This window comes from Cupressus sempervirens, chromosome 6 (genome assembly GCF_028749045.1).
Source record: "Cupressus sempervirens isolate cs-2001-9-10 chromosome 6, ASM2874904v1, whole genome shotgun sequence".
NCBI classification, from domain to species: Eukaryota; Viridiplantae; Streptophyta; class Pinopsida; order Cupressales; family Cupressaceae; genus Cupressus; species Cupressus sempervirens.
This window is the reverse complement of record NC_143123.1, coordinates 210,516,903-210,541,230: the sequence shown is the minus strand read 5'-3', so window position 1 is coordinate 210,541,230 and position 24,328 is coordinate 210,516,903. Positions and strand designations below refer to the sequence as shown.

Here is a 24,328-nt window from a genome sequence, read left to right as displayed (position 1 = left end):
CGCCTTCTTACAAAATTGGATCCCTCTAAACTAAACTAATCAGGCAGGCAACTAAACTAAAGTAAACTAAATAACTAAAGAAAACTACTAATTGGATCATATGACCCAAGACATGCCTACAATTGACTCTCTAAAATACCTAAACTAAAAAAGCTAATTGAGCCACCCAAACATATCTCAGATCAATTCACTCAAGAAAAATTAATCTAGGCTCAACATAGCAAGTATTCTAGCCAACTGCAAGGAAAACTACTCTAATCCTCTTGAACCAAGTGGTTCAAGACAAATCTAATCTAGCTATGTACAAGAATGCCAAAGGGTTGACACTGACTAGACTAATATATATACACTTGATTTAATTTGGTTTCTTAAGATGTTCAAGAGTAACAAGGCTTGGGTGATAGTTCTCAGTTTTGCAAATATATCCTTGTATTCCGAAAGAAATTTTATCACCTCACATTCAAATTCGGGAAATACATCATGCAATATCAACAATTGAGGTAATTCATATGGTTCGTGGTCAATCCAGATTCAAGTTGTTTCTCCTAAACTTGCATAATGAAAATAAATATTTTCATGACTTTTAAAATCAAAAGAAAGGAAAGATACAACTTGGCATGATTTGAATGACAACTTTTGTTCAAACCTTATTTGATTATCCACAACTTCAAGAGGGTGCAAGTATTGGTCGATTCTCCCTTGTGTAGCAACATCGAACTTAGTAGTAGTCAAGGAAGGATCAATCTTGAAATTAAGCCCTTGGAATACTGCTTTAGGGGGCTTGTCTTTGTATAGCATGAACCACACATCTCTGTGTCTCTCAGTTAGCATATCTTCAAAATCATGATTTCCTTCTCAAATATATCCCCTAGTTGTTTAAATGAAATATCCAATTGTAGCATCAACCCAACTTGTTCTTCGTATTCTTCTCCCTTGTTGTTGCATGTAGAATTTTCATTAGGAACATCTTAAATTCTTCATATAGAATCTCGTTGATCATAGCATACTTGTAACTAAAAGGGAGATCAATCATCATCTTCATGATCTCCTCATCAAATTCAATTGCAAACAGTAGGACCCTTGAAGGTTGAAGCTAATGGCGAACCATGCCCTCGTAGTAACTCGATCATCTTTAAATGCATTTGGCAATGAATCAACTTCTTTCACGATATCATTTAGGCCCTCCCCAAGAAGCTGGTAGTCATGATGTCTTGTAGTACCTTGTCAGATTGCTCTTTGTATCTAGATTCGCCCGTGATTACTTGAAGTTTTTGTCTAACAAATCTATTTGATGACCTTCCTCTCTAGGTATACTTCAAATCCCTTGAGATTCATTTTCAAGAATTAGGCCTTGCAACACGAGGGAAAGTACACAAAGGATCACCTCTTCAAACTTGTGATGATCCTTTTCATGCTCTCTAAGGTGTCAGTCATTTCCTCTACGTTTCCTCTTCCTTGGCTAAAGTCTATTGCCTCCTCGATTTTCTTGTCAGCATCTTCTCCTTGCAATATAATGTGTGAAAGTTAACTTTGCACGTGATTAACATTGTTGTGAAGTTTAGCCATTCTACCTTGATACAACTGATTTCTTTCTTCCACCTTTGGTTCCCATTTGAAGTGATGACTGCCACCTTCATTTGATATCCAACTTGGAAGTTGGAAGAAATCCTGCCATCGCTCACTGATATTTCCTCATACCAACCCATTTGAAACTTAACTAAGTGAATAGTATCTTGACAAGATGTACAAGTAAATTCCAGATGTGAAAGACTGTGCACACTGCACCAAGTATTTCTTTTGTATCTACATCTTTGTTTCCTATTGACATCTTCTTTGAACTCAAGAAACTCTACGTCTAAATTGATAAGCACCACATGCTCATACACTTTTGGAAACTATCATTCCTCGTAATGCTAAATCCACTCTCAAAAGGAATATCAAGCAATGCATTTCCTCATGCTTGGCGGTGACATGTATTCTACATAGCCTTGATGTTGCAAGTTGGATAACCCACATTGATGCAATCGTTTGTTCAATCAAACCAACTTGGGAGATTGTCAACCTCTTCTCCTTGCAATAAAATGTGTGAAAGTTAACTCTCCACTTGATAAACATTGTCGTGAAGTTTAGCCATGCTACCTTGATGCAGCTGATTTCTTTCTTCCACCTTTGGTTCCCAATTTAAGTGATGACTACACCTTCATTTGATATCCAACTTGGAAGTTGGAAGAAATCTCTACCATCCCCCACTAACATTTCCTCATACCAACCCATTTGAAACTTGACTAAGTCAATAGTATCTTAACAAGATGTGCAAGTAAATTCCAAATGTGACAGACTATGCACACTACACCAAGTATTTCCTCTATATCGACATCTTTTTTTCCTATGGATATCTTCTTTGAACTCAAGAAACTCTACTTTTGAATTGACAAGCACCACAAGCTCATACACTTTTAGAAAAAATCATTCCTCATAATGCTAAGTCCACTCTCAAAAGGATATCAAGCAATGCATTTCTTCATGCTTTGTGGTGCCATGTATTCTACACTGCCTTGATGCTGCAAGTTGGATAATCCACATTGATGCAATCGTTTGTTCAATCAAACCAATTGGGAGAACATCAACCTACCCGTCCATTGAGAATCTTTTCTGATTTTCAAAATTTTTGGATTTTTTCACTTTTTTCAATTTTTTGGATTTTTCACTTTTTCAATTTTTTGGATTTTTCACTTTTGAATAGATCTTCTTATCTCAATATAACTGGAAAGTGCACTCTTGTTGACAATTCCATGAATGAACTTTGTTCAACTCTCCTTCTAGCGTTCAAGGCTCCGTTAACTGTGGATACTCACTCAATGAATGATGTGATTTGGTGGTAACCAATTAGGTGACTCATGTTATTCATTCAATTGATATCAACTACTTTCATTCCTAAAGATTTAGCTTCACAATGTGCAATAAGAATATAGTTTGATTTCCCACTTCCACTTCAACTTAACTGAACTCCTACTTCTACTTTTAACTATGAATATGAGGAAGTATGGATGAACATGGACTACTAGATGTAGCTTTATTAGTGACTCCACCAACCTAGTGCAAGCTTCTAAGGAGTACACAAATGGTTTCCATATCAATATCCCCTCTTCAATCTCATCTAATGGATGTAAACTAAAGATTGACTATCAATTGAAGTTAAGTGCTTTCAATCATCAACTTACCATACAAGGCACCACTTACAATCAGCAAGAGGCTAGTGGCTGGATTTATTTGAGTCAAGAAAGTAAGCTTCCACAGTTACTCTCATTCAACTAACTAATTCAACATAAAATAAAATCCTAATCTAAGTGAGAGATGCAAAGAACCATGCAATGCTCCAAAATGGTATTACTTTGGCAACAATTCTCCGAAATAGCCCCTCCTACTTTACCCTAAAACTAATGAGATGGAAATGAGGAGGCCTTGCCCTTTTATAGTAGTCTCTAGTACAATGAGTGGCCAAGATTGATTTGAAATTGAGGGCCAAGATTAATCCACATAAGCCCTAACTATGGTTTCATAACTCCTTGCTACAAATATTAAATTTCAACCCAATTACAATTAAGCACCACCATGTGGGTCATTAGAAAAATTACATCTGATTTCATGGACCAATTGGAAAATTCCAATGCATAACAATTGGATAACGACCAATGAAACATGGACCGATGAGAAGAGAACCCATTGTAGACAACATCACCTCATCACCATGGGAAATGAGCTCCTTATCCTCATCCTCTTTCACATTTAATGAATCTAGACATAATCCCATCAAATTTTCTCCATGTGACATTGGCATACTTTTGTTGATTGAGCACAAGGTTGCCACCTCATCATTCCTTGACTTGCAAGGCAAGCCACCACTTGTAAATTATTGCAAATTTTTTAAATGATATTTCTATGATGCTTAGAAAAATATCACAAACTTGCTATTTTTAATTTCAAATAAAAATTGCGGATGACCTCATTGCATGACGATTATGTCATGAGCCTTGCTGTGTTGAAATCAAGTGTTTGAATCTCTGGCTCTACCCAGTATTTGGTAGATGTTGCTCTTGCCTCCTTTTTAGTCGGTTCCCTTGCTTGGGCCCACTTGTCCCCTGCATGTGCACGTTGGTTGATGAGAGTTTCTATGGTCTGCCTTTCGTTTGCTTGGTTCGATGCTCATTGGCTAGGTTTACGTTTGGTCTTGTTGCCACTGTGATTTCCATGCTTCTTTGGGTGTTTCATAGTCCCTCTCATGCCTGTTGTTGTTGTTCAGTGTTCTCAACAATTTATTGGAGCAATAAGTGTGTGTATTGGAGTAATAAGGGTTGGAGTGATAAGGAGATGATGTGGAAGGATAAGGTGAAAGGGGTGATTTGGGTTGTTGGATTTCTATTGGTTGCTTGGTAGGTGTGAATCTTGAGTTGGATATTCTAGAGGAATGATCGTTTGTGCCGTCTAATGCTAGGAATAAAGGCGTTAATTCCTAAAAAAACAATAAAAAATATGTACAATTCACCTAAGGGATGGGGTCCCCCAAATGTGACCCCATTGATTCAAAGCTCCAGTGAAAGATGATTACAGTGCAAAAAAAATATTCCAAAACAAATTTAATGGGGTAATGCAAATTTGATTGGAAAATATTTATTTTTAACAATTTATGATTTATTTTCCATTAATTCTATTACCCACTTGTTAAGATCGAGGCCATTTGGAAAAATTCAATGCAACAATGGATGAATTAATTAATTCATATTTAATTTTTTAAAATCAATCCATAGTTTGCAAAATCGAGGTAAATTTTAATCTCATCTCGATTGAAAAATCATTTTCTTTTTGTAAAAGCGAGGTAAATTTTAATCTTATCCCAATTGAAAATCCATTTCATTTTTCATTTTTTATTCGTTTTTAAATTTTCATCATTTTCTCTCTCAATTTTTTTTAAATTATATTTTTTGATATTTTTGGAATTTATTTTTATAATAGATGCAAAATGGGTCTTACCTTAATTTGAAATTAATTTTATGATGCATCCTACACTTGACACGAGATGAGACGAAAGTTTTGGTGCAAGAAAAAAAAGCTCAGCTCCAAGATGAGATGGAAAATGCATAGGTCGAAAATGAAATCTTAGGTCAAGGCTAGACAAAAATTACATGGGTAGCGAATCATGTCTCAGCCCAAGATGAAACAAAATTTACATGGGTAATAAAATCTCTTAACCCAAGATGAGACAAAATTTACATGGGTAGTAAAATATGTCTCAACTCCAAAAAATAGTTTATACTTGGCCAAATTTAGCTTCTCTTTTAAACATCACCCCAGTTTTGTTCCGTCTCCTAGACTTAGCCAAACTTAACCAAACTACTCCCCTTCGACACCTAGACAATTTTCACAACTCTTAAAACCAAACATGGTTTCTATAGCCCAACTTAGTGTTCAATCTACAAATTTTCAGACTTCTACCCAAACATAGCCTCTTGCACCTAGATTGTGACAAATTTACTCTAACACCTAATCTGACCAGCCAAAGAGGATTTCCCCATTCGCAATGGGGTGATGGTGTGAAAACCTCACAACATCTAGCACACACCCAAAGAAATGTTCTTGAATTTTTCGAGAATAAAACTTACATGGAGTTAAGAACCTTCAGTTAATCCCCTTTTCACCTATCCAATGACTAGGAATTGTACTCAAAATTGCAGGAACTGTGAATTGAGTCGAGAACCTTAATCTCCAATTACTCGTGTGTGCAAGTGAGATCCATTGGACTTGGCTAGTTTGATATCCTTACTCCAAAAACGTCATGAGTAGAGCCTTGCTGCCAGTCAGGCATCCGCTTTTAACATCACCCTACTCAGCCAAATTTAGCTCCTCTTTCAACATTAGTTTCCTTTTTTGTTCCATCTCCTAGACTTAGCCAAACTTAAGAAAATTTAAGCAAACCACTCCCCCTTCGATGCCTAGACAGTTTTGTCAACTCTTAATCCAAACATGTTTTCTACAACAAATCTTAGTTTCCAATCTTTGCACTTTTTCAGACTTTTACCGAAACACAGCCTCTTGCACCCAGAATGTTGCCAAATTTACTTAAACACCTAAGTCTACCAGTAAAAGAGGGGGTCCTCATTGGCAATGGATCGATGGTATGGAAACCTCACAACACCATGCACACAAGATATCACGTAATGAAAAACATGAAAATATTAAATCTCATGGGAGTGGAATGTAAGGTTGATAGTGTTAGTGAGTGAGTTTTGGGCAAAACTATTGCTAAAAATTACTTTAAGGGCCACTTTTTATAAAGGGCACGCACCTTATAGAATGGATATTAAGCTCATTAGTTTAAATAGGGCTATGAATGCCATGTCTAGTTGTGTGCTCTTTGTAGATAGTTTAAATTCATGCTTATTTCAAATAGGGTTGGGGATGCCACATCTAAGGGGTGTGTGACCTTTGCAGAAAGTTGAAATTGATAAATTAGTTCCAATAGGGTTGGGAATGCTGTGTCTAAAGGGTGTGTGTTCTTTGTAGAAAGTTTAAATTCTTGCTTGCTAAAATGCGCACATGCTTTGCAAAAGGTATGTGACTCTTGAGAAGGGTTCTCTTGTTCATATAGTGATGAGCCTCTTTTTCAGAGCTCAAATTTTCTATACCCTAGAAATTAGCTAATGTTTTAGGCTTGGTGTATGCAACTCTATGCTGCGGACCTGCAACTGACAATTTTTCATGTCTAAAGTTAGGTCTTTGCCATTTCGATTGACATAATTAAGTAGACATTTAAGACAAATTAAATAGGTTTCAAATGCAGTTTTGTTGCACATTAAATTATGCTTTTGAGATAAACCTTTGTATTTTAATTTTTATCAAATGTGATCTGTTGTTTGGTTAAGAAGGTAAAGCAAAGGTTTGAAGCGATCCTGAAGCCTTATACATATAGCAAAGCAACAATAAGGGTGAAGCCAAAAACACAACAAACCATTTGCAGCAGTGAAACTCTACTAAAGATGCAACAACAAAGACCACCCAAACCATCAGGTACAAAACAGAAAAAGCAATTTGAGGCCCCAATTACATTTATTAAGAAATTCTGTAGCTTCAAGTTCTTGTTGGTAGAAATTCTCATGAAGCTTGACGAAGGCCACCAGTTCCTTTTTACTTTTCTCTTCAGAGGTTTACTTCTGGCTAGCTTTGGTTTTGGTACTGGGACTTTCCTTTCCACTCTTATCCCTGGGGGTGACTTTGTCACTGGCAATAAGAATAATAAGAATAATGCGCTCCTCATGTAAATCCATCAGCTTGTTCCTAAGGATTTTGATGCATACACCTGTTCTGAATGGTACAAAAGCTGCCTTGGACTACACAATTGAAACTCCTGTTCCTTTTTAAGATTGATCAGTTCTCATGAAGCTTGACAAAGGCCACCAGTTCCTTTTTTTTTTTTTCTCTTCAGAGGTTTTCTTCTGGCCAGCTTTGGTTTTGGTACTGGGACTTTCCTTTCCACTCTTCTCCCTGGGGCCGACTTTCATTGGCAATGAGAATAACGTGTCCCTCATGTAAATCCATCAGCTTCTTCCTAAGGATTTTGATGCCTTCAACTGTTCCAAATGGTATAATTACTGCCTTGGACTACAAAACTTGAGTTCCTTTTTAAGATTGATCAGTTAGAGTGGTGCTATTTCAAGTTCTCCCACTTAACCAAGTTAATCTGCCTGTACATCTGAAGCAAAGGTCTTTTAGAGGCAGCAGCCAGTTACACCTGCTAAAGGGAGCAATCAAGTAACTATTATAGTTCCCAGGAATTATAATCATTCTCATCTCCCAGCTTCCACTGAACACATTTAGTTATGATACATCTGCTGTCCACCATATGTTTGCAAAGGCAAAAAGCAAGATGTAAATCATTTCTATATTAATAGTCCCGCTTGTTCCCAAGGTGCTGTAGGTATTTCCTCTTGGTAATCTTGGTTCATTCTTCTGTGCAAATATTATTTTTCAAGTGATTTTTAGCATTCAAGGCAATTCATCCTCTTATGCTGTATTCAACTTCTTTGTGCAAGGGTCTCTAAACATCCGTTCAAGTTTGCATATACTTGTTGACAATCATTAGCATGTGCTCCCCTGCTGTATAACTTTGGAAATTTCATACAACAATGTCAAGAACACAACTAATCTCTTGAGATTCCCATAAACTTATTGGGAATCACAGGTTTTTTGGACCCGCCAGAGACTAGCAAAAAAAATAATTTCATGGTTTCACCTATTGTAATAGGGACAGTTGTATGGACTTAGCTAATGTTTAATGTAAGGCACGGCCTTTCGTTGAAGTATATCTCCCCTCAATTTTGATATATACTGTATTGATATTTGGCTTTAAATCGTTGTATCTGGGATAATTATGTTATTCCTGGGAAACATTTCCCATTAGAATTCCTCCCTGTGATGGTTTCCTTATGTGAGAAGGTATTATGTGAAACAGAGCCGAACTGTGCCATTCATCCAGCCACTTGAGGTCTACCAAGTTTTTTAACTGCAGCAAATGAATTCATTTAATGTTTTCTTGGACACTCTAACTTAGATTGGCACAATCAATAACTAATTACCAAACACATCATAATTGCTTGTTTGAAGTACACATGCTATTGCCAATGTACAGTTTAATACATTTGAAGTATTTTTAACCTAGAACCCTTCACATCCTTTATATTGGCTTTGATGGCAGGTATAAAGATGGTGAACTATTGAGTCCAGAAGATGAGAAGGAAATCATTGAGAAGGTTCTTCCTCATCATCCAGATGCACACGTTAAAGTAGGTTGTGGTGTTGATTCTATCATGGTAAGTTCTTGTCAACTGGTCAATGTTTTGTCTTGTCCTCTGTAACTCATAACAAGCTAGAGGAACTCCTGTCTTTTTAGCACTTTCCGTCCTGTTTAAGCATGAAACTTTGCAAGGAATCTGTTGTGTTATCTACAAGGAATGGATTTTGAAATTAAATAATTCTCTTGTTTTCTAGCAATGAACAAATGGATATTTCTCATTGGAGAATTTAAGATTAAATGTTTTTGTCTGTGCAATGGCTCTTCTGTGTTTTTTCAATTTATTGCATTATAAACTAGTTTCTTTTGAATTTATTGTGTAATCTGCAAGTACATGAACAATTGAAAGTTACAACTTGAATTTGTCAAGAAGTTCTATGTACCACAATACCAAGCTTCCTCTTGTGGTAGTTATTTTCCTTGAACTGAAATAATCAGTGTTCCATGGGGTGTAATATTCTACCCGGATATTCTCTCAAATTATCCCTCAAATTAATTTCAGAATCATAAACAAGAATTTATACAATAATAACCAGCAAATAATTAGCAATCATGTATCAGTAAATAACCAGCAATCACTCCAGAATTCGTCATTGCATTGTAAACCAGCAATACAATAATAATCCAATCGTAGAAATAGTGATAACAGTCAGATTGGATAATTAGAAAAGAACTTGAAATGCAACTGTGATCACCGTCGCAAATTCATCATAGATGATGAATCAGGGCTATGTCCAATCCACCAAAGAAGACTTGAGGATTTGCGTCCTTAGATCCTGAATTGAAGCTGAAGCTTCCTTTATTTCTCCAAGAGAAATCTGAAACCAAATCTATATTCAAGCATGCTGAAAATGGACTCCTTATTGTTATTGTAGGCCTCGGCATGACCATCCTGTAGCACTCGACGTTTCATCAATATCCCCCACAAGCTTTGAGTTACAACCCTCAGAAGATCGACCTCGAAACACACTTAGAGCACCTTGGAGGCTCCACGTTAAATCTTGGTGTCTTGTGTTTTCTTTTTCTTTATTCTCAAAACGGTGACCCTTCAATTTTCTTCTCATGTCCTTTCGGCTTTTTCCTTCTCGTCACCGTTAACCCACTTTAGAATATTAATTTGACCCATTTAATAAATTTGCATTAAGCTCCTTTAAGCCAAAATTAATATTTTATGAATTTGTCTTCAAAATTCCTAATTTACCAAAAAGGGGACATTACAAGTGCTCCCTCCTCGAGATTGCTGTCCTCAAGCAATTGGTACCAGGATCCCATTTAAATCTGCAGGTAGCCCTATGGCCCAATCTGAAAATTACTGCTACACCCATCTGTTGTGCTACTCTGATTAAAACTGCTCCAAGCCCAAGGCTGTATAGCCACTTGAGATAATCCTCAAGAGTTAAAGTACTCATCCTATCAACCCTTGGATCCCAAACTAACCTCGAAAAAAATGCTCAACCTGCTGTGCTACTTTGGCATAAGTAATGAGTCCAAAATAGTGAAGTCACTCATCAATATGCTACTGAAGTAAAACATCAATCATACTATTGGTTCCCAAAACTGTAGATTGGAATCCTACGAGTCTTGCCAACTCGATGTTGGGATATCCAACCAGCTATAGCCAACTTGACCGGATTGATCGATGCGATCCAAATCCCCTACACTTTTGGCTCTGCAAAACCAAGGCGGGTGTACCTAATTCTGGACAAGAACCTTAAATCAAAGATGATTAAAGTAGATTGGTTAGAATGCGAATATAATGAAAGCTTTCAAAATTGCAAGAATTATCAAAAACTTTTAACTTGCAAAATTACGAATTAAGAATAACGAATATATGAGTGTTTTAAATAAAAGTAATTATATATTAATGCAACAAATGAGTATATTAATTCCTCAAAGGAAAGAAATGAAATTATTGCCAGCATATGGATTATGAATCAAGAATATAAAGACCGGTGCTTAATTAAATGGGCAATCAGAGTCAATATTATAAGTTGAAACGTACAACTTTATAAAGTTCAATGTATTTAAACTATAAACAATTTTAACAATTCAGATGCAACAAATCAATTATATAAACGCAATTTTGAACTAGTTTAGGATGCACTTTAACTCCTGTGATATGGAGACAAACTAGACATAAATATGGAAACAATTAAATATTTCACAATATCTATGTTTATCAAGTTTAAAATGCAATAATGACCCAATCCACTTGTCCAAACATTAAAATGTTTATAGAATTAAAAAAATAATTATAAAGGACACAACTTAATAATATTTTAAACCTTAATCAAATAAATAAAATGGATACGCTTACGGATTATGCTGGAAATAGAAATTGCACATAGAGACACTCCTTACGGATGATCCATTCATTGCAAATTTATCCGGAACGCATAAAATTTATCCAATAATTCAAATCCACAAGCTTTGTTCAATTGCTCATTTCCTTACCAATGAAAGAATATAATGTATCAAAGTGTGCATAGAATATGTAAAATTTTAAATATGAATATGAACTGTATGTAAAAATCCCCTATTTATAATTCTGCATAGGATGTGGGGTGCCTCTTCAAAATATCACGCCCCTTCATAACTAAAAACTAATCATTAACTCCTTTCAAACATTTCGAATATTTATTCAAAATATAGACTTCTTATAAGAACCGGTTGTGAATTGGATTATATAAGTCAAACAGGGGCATCTTGTCAATGTTAATAAAACATCCTCCCAAATTTGTCTTTTCCTCATAGACATGCCTTCGAGGGTGCTCATGCCTCCACGTATCGTCTGAATCACTCATCTTCCCATGATTGAATTATATCTTCAAAATCCATTCATCTTGTAAACCAAATATTTGGTGATGCAACACACAATTAACTTCATTGTGGCAATACAAAGATGCTGCTGCTTTTAATTGTCATACGCCATAACATGTAGATGCCTGTGTATGTCCTTAATACCGCCACCAGCACATTTATTCATACCTGCAAAAAATAAGAATTATCATTAGATATAGGTTATCAAATAATGATTAGCGGTTTTGTGAAATATGGAAGCCCTGATTTAATCTGGAATCGATTCAATATCTTGTTTTGTGCACGCCAATAAGGTTCAGAATCCCATGTTTGGGCACAATTGTTTGTGTACGCTCCTATCCTCAAATGTGCGTATTGGTTCTCCTCCCAAAGCATTACAGGCTCTATCTCTTGGACATCAGTGCTTCAAGAAAGGATAAGAATTGAGCTGGTCCTTTTCTAGGCTGCTTGGTGATGCTGTTCGTCCTCATACCAATCAAAAGGAATATTGCCAACAATAATTCTGGAAAGGACCTTATCTTCTCTTCAACTGGATTTATGAACTCTCTAACATTTCCAACAGATATTTGTGATTTTATTTCGTGATTTTCCAATGGGTATGACAATGAATTGAATATCCTCATGCGTATATGAGTTCGTATCTTATGCTCAAGCTTGAGATATTCTTCAGAATCGCTGGATATGTGTAGTCATTATCTTATTATTATTCCTTTATTTCAATCAATGACTTATTTATTGGAGAGGCAGTTTCATTATATCAGTGATCTTGAAACACTTCATAAAATCTCTAATCTCAAATACATGCCATTTCTTTGTCAATATATATTGTAGAGAATCACCATCATCAATATGTTCAAAAATAGTTTAATCATTCCCAGAATTCACAGGTTTGTTAAATCAGTGATTATCCCCTGCAGAGACTCGAGTATTCAACACAAGTGACTGGACTAGCATGGTATGCTAGTATACCATCATAGGTTCCACAAGACATAAACCATAATCTGGTTGTCCAGTTATTAGTTTCAGTAATTATACCATCTGCAATCATTCTCATTGATCAAATCCATTTATGTTCCAATAGTTTGTGCAATTGTTTGCCAACTCATATATCCCATATATAAATATAACTGCTCTTTGCTGATGGTGGTATCTCCATATTGATTATCTCATTGTCTTCCATCGAGACAACATTATAAATATCTCTAAGACATGTATCATATCTTGAAAGAGGAGAAAGCTCCATTCTGGGACAATATGTTCCCCAACTATTCTTGTCAGCACCTGCTGTTCCTGTAGCATATATATTTAGACCTTCAAAACACTTCCAATCTCATATGCTTCAATGACAGAATTGAATCATTTCTCTAATATTATTTCACAAATCGAGGCCTAGAATCTTGGGCTCCATCACATACCAATATCACGATCTCATGACCATGAATTGAAAAGTCTTGCTCCGTGGAACCAACTTTTTCTCTTCTCTTCGAGGCATGTTCCATGGGAACTGGGTTGTGGACAGATACTCCCCTATACTGGTGTACCACAGAGGGAGTACGACAATCCAAAATAGATGTGCATTGGGGAAGTCATCAACTCCGACAGGTGGCTTGCTAGACTTGATACGTGACAATTGGTTGGCAATCATGTGGCTCACTGTGGTCATACCACAATTTTGAATGTGTGAACTCTTGGAGTAGCAGGAGCCACCGACCTACTCTCCCCTGGATAATGGGCTCATTGACCAAGGACATGAGAGCTTGGTGGTCGACATAGAAAGTAAATGGGTTAGCCAATAAGTAGTGCCAAATTTTTTGAATAGAGTAAACCATTCTGGAAGGCTTCTCTTTCCATGATGCTATAATTCTTCTTTGCATTGGACAATTGCAAAGTATATCGGGTGATCTAGTCCATGTGCCCCTTCTTGAGCCAAGGTGGCCCCAATGGCGTAATTCGACACATCCATGTCTACATGAAACTCCTTATCCCAATTAGGGAATGCAAGAATGGGCGCACCCAACAACCTTATTTTTAACTTGTCAAAGGGTTTTCCTTGTACTTCCTCCCAAATGTATGGGTCCCCCTTCCTCGTGAGCTTATCCATCGAGTATAATATCTGTGCAAAGTTCTTGATAAATCTGTGATAATATCCAATATGACCGAGGAAAGATTTGACTATGGTCATATCCGTAAGGGCCCGCATTGTAGAGTGGAAATATCACACAATTTCACAGATACACAGAATAGTCTAATTGATACATATGAAGTAAAACCTAAAACATACCATTCATACCACAATACTAGTAGGCGAGGAAATGATTTCATTATTATTACCAAAATTCAGTTACTTTATTCCGACTACATCTATCCCCCCCAAAAAAGAAGTCGTCTTCCAGACAACTCTAGAACATGAAACCAACAAAAACAAACTTTGACTTCAAGAGGAAGGATGGGAGGACATCCCTGTGTTCAGAGTTCCCCTTAGCCATTACAGGTCTCACTCAGCTGTCTGCTACTTTGTTCGAACGCCTTGCAATACCCGTAATGTGTCCATCTTTTTGGCTTTTGAGGTGGTGACCCTGGTCTCCAATGCAACTTTTTCTTTGTTCCAGGCTTCTTGCATGGCAACTTTCTCCGCTGCCCAATGATGTTGAAGACACTTCCTTTCCAGCCCCCAAGCTTTAGCTAGGTTTTTTTTCCTATTGAAATTTCAAAAAGGTTCCCCGAAAGGCAACCTCCATAGTTGTAAGTGCCTCTATGAGAGGCGATTATTCCTGCCCAATGGAAATGATAGAATTGCCTATCCATGTAGTAGACATGTCGTCTGAATATCCACCCTATTCTAGTAATCCCCAATCTGTGGCAGTCAGTCTGCATAAAGGTAGCCAACGCCTCTGCTGTTGCTATGACAGGTTCCAGATTCTGAGCCCTGGCCTACTGCATGATCTTCCTAGTAGAATGCTCTATGGCATGAAGCTCAGTGAGGAACAGTGCGGCCTTGGCTGCAAAAGAGGCTACATTCGGAGGTTCCCCACGCTCACTTTGTATCTCTACTTGATCCTCAACAACTATCTCAAAGGGTGAAGACACCATGCCTTCTTCCTTGAGTAACTTGTCCGCCTCCTCCAAGACGGTATCTGTCTTGGCCACATCCGTACTAGCCACTGTCGTAATGCTTCTTTGAGCGTTAATTTCCCTTGTTTGTTAATCCTCTTCTCCTACTAGCTATACCACAAGAGCAACTAGATGGTCTATTTCTGGGCCAAGAGGTGTTTGTAACCTCACTTTATGGGCACACTTTGTTTGGCACCTCAAATCTATGACTTTAGTACGGGAGTGCTGTTTCGGAAAGATAAGTGGCAACATCTTCGGGACTGATATTCTTGAAGCTCCCCATGTGGGAATCTGTTGCCTGCCACTTGTTCCTTCCTTGACTCTTGCTTGATTTGGATTAGAATTATTTGCTGCCTCAATTCTGTCGGGATCACCTAGCGGTTTCTGTTCAAGCTCAGGAGGTTCTAATACTCCTGTTGGAAGTGGCCCCTCTATAGGTGTTAAAAATGTAACTGCCTGTGGAGTCCCCTGCAGATGACTCAGGCGGATCTCCGCCTCCTGTGAGTCGGGTGAAGATGAATTTATATCGCTGCCTCCTTCTTCTGAACTTTCGTCATCCTCTTCCTCGTCTTTGATCACCGCTATTTGTTTGGGTTTCTTTTTCTTTGGTTCGTCGCCATTGTGAGGGCCTATGGTATCCATATGGAGCTAGTATGTCATGGTCGGCTTGTAGGGCTCCACCCTATTAGCTGGTACTAGAGTTCCTCTGTGCTCACTGCTCACCTAAGTTCATACCACTTCTAAGAACAAGGCCACTGTATGATGAGGCATATAAAAGGCTTTGTGTTTCAACTCCATGAATTCTCGAAATCTATCAAAAAGAAATTTAGCACAGTTATATGCCTGCCCTTTATACAATCCATCCACTGCAAGTAACATCCAAAGGGCAATGTTGGAAGTGCGGCTGCCTCAAGTGAGCTTGCTTTTAACCAAATCTACAACAAAAGCCATTCATCATTTGCTATGAAATTTTTCTTCAAACCCCTACTGTTCTTCAAGATTCCTTCCCATTCCAGACTTGTAAGATCTTTCCTGCACATTAATTTCAACCATTTCTTCTTGTCTTCTACTCTCATAGAAGTTTTTTCCACTTCTTGCCCTCTGTTGGGAATTTCGAAAACCTTGCTTATTTCTTCTGCTGAATAAGAATCTATCACTTATTGCTGGAATTGTTGTACTATAGATTTATGACATGATTTCTCATAACCTGTAATTAAATTTCGCAGTATAGGCTCGAATTCTTTTAATTCAAAAATTGGCATAAGTACATTGACAATATTCCAGATATTTATAGAAGGCTTGGTTGGTTAGAAACCAACCAACGCATTTCCTCACCACCTAACTACCCAGCCCAACTAGCTTTAACAAGTACTAAACATAATAGTTACTTTATTCTGACTACACCCATTTCCATTATCACTCATACTTTGTCTGGGTCAGTCTTAGTCCATCTTTACAGACTATGTGCCGAAGCAACGTTCCTTGTGATACCATAAAGCGACGCTTCTTTGGGTTGAGGGCGAGGCGAGCTCACCAACACCGCTCTATGCACTCCCCCCAAGTTGCAATATGCTTGTCTTGCCCACTGGATATTGCCCAATCATCTAGGAATGTGGTAAAATTCCCTATTGACTTTTTGTCAAAGTTGTGTAGGATGATCTGTTGTGTTACTCGTGTAAAAGCCACATTATTTTTCTCATTCTTTTGCAATAGCTCCATATGTTAGTCCAGGTTATTGAATCTTGAACCTTGAATTTCTAAATAGTTCAAAGTTCAAGTTCACTTGTTTCTTGTTTCGTTGGGCCTACCATGTAAAATCTTTTCCGTAACCTTGAACTTGAACTCTGAATTAATTAAGTTCAAAGTTCAACGTTCAACCAACTTGTCTAAGTAGTAACTGGGTTCGGCATTAACATTAAGCCTTTTGAACTTTAGGCACGTTTTGGAACTTAACTTCGAATTGTTTTTCTTTTCAAATTTCAAATTTCGTCATTCTTTCCCCATTGATGAAGTTTATGATGGTTTCATGCCCCCTGATTTTCATATATTCACGGCTTTAAACTTGAACCTGAACTTCTAAATAGTTCAAAGTTCAGTTCAGGAGCCCAAAACTTTCAAGAAGATCGACATGTGACAGTATGGAGATGTGCCAAGATCCTCCCTTTAAAAGATGAAATTACACCTTGAAATAAATGATTGGTACTAAGTGTGGCAGAAGGATTTGTTACGTGTGGAAGGCAAATACTCTCATCAATGAAGTTAGTGTCCCTGTCAACTCGATACTTTCCACATAAAGTCATGATGCTAGTATCCGTCTAAAGGGTTTTCCAGGCTGTTTTCCTTTTCATTATGATATCAACAAAAAGGTAAAAACTCACCCTTGTATGGAGTCGTAGGCAGTCTGCAACTGGATTGATCATGGAAGTAAATTGTTGTTCCTTCTACATGGTGAGTTTCTTTTACCTTCTCTTAATGGTTGTTGTTCCTTCTTTCACTTAAAGGTGGGTGATTGTTTCCAATTGTTCTTAACCGTTTTTGAAAAGAGATTGTTGAGTTTGATTCTCATGGCTAGCTCCCGCCCAAAGTTACCTAAAGAAAAGCCCGCTTCTTCTCTTGCTTGTTTCTTGCCTGCACTAAAGGATACCTTCGTCGCCGATGAAGATATGAATAAGTTGTTGGCTAGGTTTTCCAAATCCAATGCTGGTTCTATTGCTGAGAAGGTTGTCAATAGTGGATTGCTACAAGTTGCTGGTTTCCCAGAGTTAGTTCTTTGCCCAGAACTAGTTTTGATTGCAGGAATAGATACGATGTCACCCAAAGATGCGTAAGAACATATTTAGGAGAAGTTTTGGTTTATATAAATAGGGTTACAATCATGGGTGCCTTGAGGATTCTACCACACGAAGTATATCAAGCTTGGATGATTGCCCTTTCAGATACTAAGTTTTTAGTTGACCCAAATACATTCAATAATGCTATCACCAAGAGCTGGTTGCTTAAGCTAGAGAAAGGGGGTTCCCGCCTTCCTCACCTGTTGACAAGAGATCATATTATCCCTCAGATCAAAGACGCGATCACCCTCCTCAACAGGGTTAAAGGAAATCAACATGCCTTCCACTGGGAGAATTGGATGTATTTCTTCGTTCAAACTGTTTTGAGTGATAAAAAGAAACACATTGATTGGGCAGAAATCATAGCTGAGAGACTACATGAAGAACTTTCCCAGTCATCTGGAGTATTGTTTTATGTCCTAGCATGCTATAAAGAATGGGTCGGGCTGCCACACACTAATTGGGTAAATAATATGCCTATTTATGAATATTTCCTCTTTGCAAAAGGAAAAGAATAGAGAGCTGGTTTTTGAATTAAAAGGGGAAGAGCAAAGGAGGTTGACAGAGGAGGCTGCACAATTTGTATCAATCTACTGCAGTTTCTTCACATAGTTCGCAAAGTTCACCTATATCTGAGTCAGCGGATATGAAGGGAGACCACTAAAACTGTTGAGACATTGCCTAGATAGGTATGTTTTGATGGAGGTCTGCAGACAGGTAGCTGAAGTGGACGAGAATTGCAAGGCCAGGAAAGGTTCCGGTTCTACTTTTCCCATAGAACTTGGTCACTACAGATGCAAAACTATTCAAGACACCTTGGCCCTTAAGCATGAACTGTATTCAATGAACTTGGAGGCTTATACTTTCCACCTGGATTTTGATGATAAAGATTTCTCACGCCCCCTATTTGAACTGCGACCAAAATTCTACCATGTTCCTCAGCTAGAAGATTTTTGGGCCGACTGTGATGATGACTATGAAGTTAGGAAAAGGTGGTGGTCTAGGTTGACCCTAAAACAAATAAAGGAATTCAAATTACAAATGAACCTGAAAGGCGTTCGGGAAGACAAAGGTGAAGAGGCTATTGATCCCTTTTATATAACACAGGTTGAAGCCTTTCCCCTCCCTGAGATAGATTGGGATTCACCTGAAGGAGATGATTTACAGTCCCAGACTGAGCCAGTCATAGTAAGGACCAAAAGCTAGTTAAAGGAGAAAAGGCAATCAAAAGTGAAAAATGTAGAGCAAGCAATCCATGATACTAATACTAATAAAGATGTCACCTTTTCCTCTGTAGGTATCTTGAACCCTGAAGTTGAAGTTCAGTTTGAATTTCAGAGTTTAGTTCAATAGGCCAAGCCAACAAGACAAATTCGTTCTCGTAATAAGAAGGAAAGGATTCAGAAAGTTATTGAAAAGAGTGCTGGCACAGACCCGATCGAAATAGAAGCCGAGCTTGAACCTCCTGAGGAAAGAGCACAAGAAGGCATGGTCAGAGTCTCCAACCAACAAAAGGCGACACCAATGCTTCTGGGTCAACAATGGCCAATTATGTTTCCCTTACTTTACAAACACCCTCGTCTAAAGGTACTTCTTTAGCACCAAATTTGTTTGATGTGTCTGTAAGCAAGAAAAGGAGCTTGGTGCCGGTAAGCTCTTAGTTGAAGATATGGTTGGGAAATGTCTTGGGAAATCATCAAAAATAAAAAAGGCAAAGATAGAGACCATGCTTGGTCGATGAACAGACAGGGGAGTGGGTAGCCGATGTATTCAAGCCATCCGAGGACAAAACTCTTGAAGAAATCACTCCTTAGGATTATACGATAGAGAAAAGAGTCCTTGGGCCAGCCTTCAGAGCAACAAACATGAAAATCCTTGATGTAGGACATGCGAGAGTCACCAGCCACATATGGAAGGACTGGAAAGAGAAGAAGGAACTAAAGCAATCCATTCATGTGGTAGTAGAATACATTCGTAATCTACAAAATGCAGAACCTGAACAACCCCAAGTGATTTCTATGATTGATGTGACCTCCCTGACAAACCAACAATTCATAGACCAAGTAAAGAGAGACAGGTCGGTTTCTAAAGCTTTTTATGAGTGGCATGAATCAGTGGTTTCTCGTGAAGTTAACTACATTGCTCGCCTAGTAGAGACAAGTGAAAGCCGAACAAATGATGGATGACTTGGAGGCGAATGGGTTGAGGAGAAAGAAAGATGGAGGAAGTTGTGTCCCACATCACAAAAGTTCAAGAATATGGAATGGAGAAATCCTTAGCTAAGAAGCAAAATTCTGGAGTGGATACAGATTTCTTGTACGTTTCCTGAACTAACCTAGAGTGGATGAACACGGTCATCGAGCAAGGCCTAGATGAATGTTCAGAACTGGTCAAAGAGCTTAATTGCTTGAAGGAAATCTTGTAGAGCAATGTTAAATGCATCAATGTTGAAATCCTAGGCAACAAAGATCAGTCTAACAAGGACTTGAAGAAAGTAGAAGCTGAATGTTAGGATAAGGTGCTAGCTCTCAAAGGAGCTAAAGAGGTATCGCCTTCTAGCCTAGTAGTTGTTGCTCGTATAGATTCCATGATTATCATCAGCGATGATCATTTGATCATGCAGATCAAGAAGATGGAGCATGCCTGCTGAGTCATCATCATTTGGCAGCTGAGAATAGAACAGCTGTGAGTCCCACAACAAAAGGAGATTGTGGATTTCAAAGTTGCTTACAAGGATTGGAAAATTGTAGGTGGCAAGGTGAACGTGGAGCAAGGACAGCCGGGAAATGCATCCAGTATTTCAGTTACTTAGCTTAAAAACCAAGGCTTTGGCCTTTTAGTTTCTTAGTTCTTAAGATAGTTGTCTTACGGTTTTTACATTTAGTAAATATGACTCAGTTGGGAAATTAGTTTTATAACTGTTTTATGGGCCTTGCGCGGCTATATATTGTGAAACTTTTAATGTTTTCGGTATTGATACTCTGGTACTTTTTGCTATAGTAACTTAAGTTATTGAAGCATGTTCTGATTGAACCAATTTTGTTATGTTTTTTACATGAACAAGAAATATATATAGGAATCTATTGGTACTGGTTATATGCTATTGGTCATGTGCGATTTTTTGTATTAATCATTGGGATTCATTTCATATGGAGTGTTTTCATGGTTATGGTCAATGGTGATATTTTCTATTTTGTGAATGGTATTGATTTTATTGTTCAAAAATCAATCATCTTCAATTCAGTTATTCTTCGGCACATTTTAAATAAGTCTTTTGGGTTGTCTTTAAATCAATATTATCTTTGCAATACTTTTGGCATAAGAGAAGGAAAAGTATTTCTAAAAGCCTTAGTTCTTTCTATTGAAAAGATCTCTTTTGATAAATTCTTTTGAAATAAAGGAAAATAATGTTTATCATTTAAGGAGGGAGTTGTGCCTCAAAACAGAGAGAGTTCGATTGAAGGAACTCAATTGTTATGAGAGTTTTTTTGGTTAATAAATTTGCATTACTGAAAGGGAAAAGCTGTTCACTAATACGCTGAAAAGTAGCCGACACATTGCAGAGGCCGAAGGGCATGTGATTGTATGCATATACACCATCCTCCGCTATGACGGTTGTTTTTAATTTGTCTTCCTCCACAATAGGTATCTGATTATGCCTAGAAAACCCATCCATAAATGAATAAATTTCATGACCCGCTACTTCTTCCAAATTGTTGTTAGTGAACGAAGTAGGAAATGGGTCCTTGATGGTGGCTGCATTAAGGCATCGATCCGCATAGATGCAGATTTTTTTGCTTCCTTTTTCAAGGAAATGACGATGGGAGAGACCCACTCACTTGTTTTGACTCAAAAAATGATTCTTGCCTCAAACATACGTTCAATCTTTGTGTTTACTCTTGCAGCATAATTCCTATTCTTTCTGTACAGCCTCTTGTGCACAAGTTAGGTTTCGTGAACTAGAGGAATTCGGTGTACACATAGCTCCAAAGGTACACCCTTCAAATCTTTGTACGTGCACTCGAACACATCCTTGTACTCATAAATATTTTGAATGCGACAATCTTCAGTGCATGATCCCAATCATCCCCTATCAAAATGGTTTTTGGGTTCTGCTCATCCCTCAAATTTACTTCCTGCAACTTGGCTTCTTCGTATCGAATAGCTTCATCCTTAGGGAACTGACAAGCATGATTGTCCTTAACTTTAACCTTCCCTTGTATTTTATTTATTTTGGAGGAAATTCGTTCTGCTCCTCAATTTCGAACCAATTGCAAGATGGTGTGAATAGTTCATAGTCACCCATTTGCCAAAGGAATATGTCATCCATGGAGTCTGCATGTCTAAGTACTCCCTCAATTCCAATACCCCTTTGTCATTGGGTTCCATGCCTCTTCATTTCATGCACTCCATTATCCGATTCAGAGTCCGATGAGCATGCCATCTCTTCTCTGACCCTCTAGGCTCTCAAGTCAATTACAAACATACTCTCGCCCTTCTTGAATCATAAAAGTCTTTCTTTTCCAATTGTGGTTTGCTTTGGCTATCACCAACCACCCTTGCCCTCAGATGACATCATATCCCTTTCGCTAAAGAGGGATTACCACAAAGTCTAGGGTAAATGGTTGTGTGCCTATCACGACTTTCTGTTCCATCAAATTCCTGAGGGGCTTGATACCATGTTGGTCGGCCCCCAAGATGTTACAGGTCGGTGGCCATAATGTTGGCTTCCTGAGGCTCTTCCAAGTCTTTCACTGCATACTCACTCCAGACCTGCCATCGACAATTGTGTCGATGAGGGTGGTGCCTAGAATGCCCATCTCCACCACAATAGGGTGCCATTCACTGTTCACCGTAAGTATCATTGGGTCTATTACCGAATTACTAGGAGCCTCGGTTCGTTCTAGGGTACTTGTTGTGATCGTTGGAGTATTTAGGAGGGTTGTATGGAGGTGGGGCATTGTCTCAAGCAGGTCTTTGACCTTTACTAGAACTTCTAGTTGCATCACCTACCTTAGAATGTTTTGTTTTTCCATTGCCCGAGCAAAGGTACCCGTCGTATCCCTTGACTCCCTTCGGGTTTGCATTTTTTTCTCAATTTTGGTCTTTCCCTCTAATGCCCTTTGTTTATTCTGTTCGAGGGTTAGGATATACGACCTTCTTGGCCTGTATTAGTGTGATTGCGAGAATTCCTTCCTCCTCAACTTCTCCCTTCAACTTCAAGGAGGTTGACACCGCGTTAAGAATTTTTTGTTCTGCTGTCGCTCGAGCAGAGGTACTTGTCATATCCCTTGACTCCCTTCGGGCCTGTATTTCTTTCTCAATTTCGGTCTTTCCCTCCAACGCCCTTTGTTTTTTCCAATCAAGGGTCAGGATATACAACCTTCTTGGCCTGTGTGCGTGTGATTGCAAGGATTCCTTCCTCCTCACTTCTCCCTTCAACTTCAAGGAGGTTGAAGCTAGGCTTAAAATGTTTTGTTCTGTCGTCGCTTGAGCAAAAGGTACTTGTTGTATCCCTTGACTCCCTTCGGGCCTGCATTTCTTTCTCAATTTCGGTCTTTCCCGCCAATGCCTTTTGTTTTTTCCATTTAAGGGTCAGGATATACGACCTTGGCTTGTGCGTGTGTGATTGCTAGGATTCCTTCCTCCTCACTTCTCCCTTCAACTTCAAGGAGATTGACGCTAGGCTTTAGGTAGTTAGCGTCTTCGTGGGCACTAGGTCCACACCACATACACAACTTCTGTGACGTTTCTTCCTTCTGGCAACCCTGGGCAAAGTGTCACCATTGATTGCAGCTTCTGCATTGTATCATTGGTCTCTCTTTCTATCATATTGAATACGGGTATGGTTATTGTTATTGTTTTTTTCGGCCTCCTTGCTGATTATTCCTATAGCCGCTCGAAGTTGCATTATTGTTATTTTGTTGGGCACTTGCCCCAGATGTAGAGGGTTGCCCCTGTGTGAACAACACTTGGTTGTTTATGACCCTTATATTGTAGGGACATTCTTTAGTGGAATGTCCCATAATTTGGCAAAAAGACTTCTTACGACAAGAACCCTTTGTGTCTGACTTCTTTGTAGTTGGTACACCATATGTCACTCTCCTCGTTTTTGCTAGGCCTTCCTTTTGCTGCCTTCAGTCCTTATCATCCGTTGGAGGTCCTTTTTTAGGGCATGTACTTTTTTACTTGAGTCATCATTGCTTCCTTCAGAGGACTCATTATCTGTTGATGACTTACTGGCTTTCTCGAATGTTTTGTATTCACTCTCTAAATTAAATCCATGGCACAGTTGTATGTGTTCTTGTACGAAGTAGGAGGTATGATCGTCATCTTCCTAGGGAGGAATGTACTGAGACCCTCGATGAACCATCGCTTCTTGAGTTTGTCCGCCAGTGCACACTCCATCTTCCCAAGCAATTCCTTCAAGCACCGTACGTAGGCTCTAACGGACTCACTCGTCCCTTATTTCCTACTGTAAATACTTGCGAGTATTTCATTGTCGTCTTGCAGTAATTTGAACTCCTTTTTCATTGCATCCCATGTCGTCAAGTTGGTCTTAGCTACACCATAGTAATAGTCAATGGCTCCGTCCCTGAGTGCAGCGGTGAATTGTTTAGCCCATTCATCTTGGTCGATAACCCCATTTGCTATCCAAAGGTCTCGCACGTTCGGCAATGGCGGACAGGGTCCTCCTTCGCTTGGCTTATAAATTTGGGCAATT

At 38.4% G+C, this 24,328-nt stretch overlaps 1 protein-coding gene across 1 annotated transcript in view; it reads left to right on the top strand.

Annotated features, from left to right (window-relative positions):
- Positions 1–24,328, top strand: part of LOC149552000 (protein DCL homolog, chloroplastic-like) — an 85,773-nt gene that overhangs the window by 20,736 nt on the left and 40,709 nt on the right. Inside the window, exon 2 of the mRNA XM_089787486.1 lies at positions 8,747–8,861. Within this exon, the coding sequence (XP_089643612.1) occupies positions 8,747–8,861 (115 nt within the window). The remainder of the gene's footprint in view (positions 1–8,746; positions 8,862–24,328) is intronic.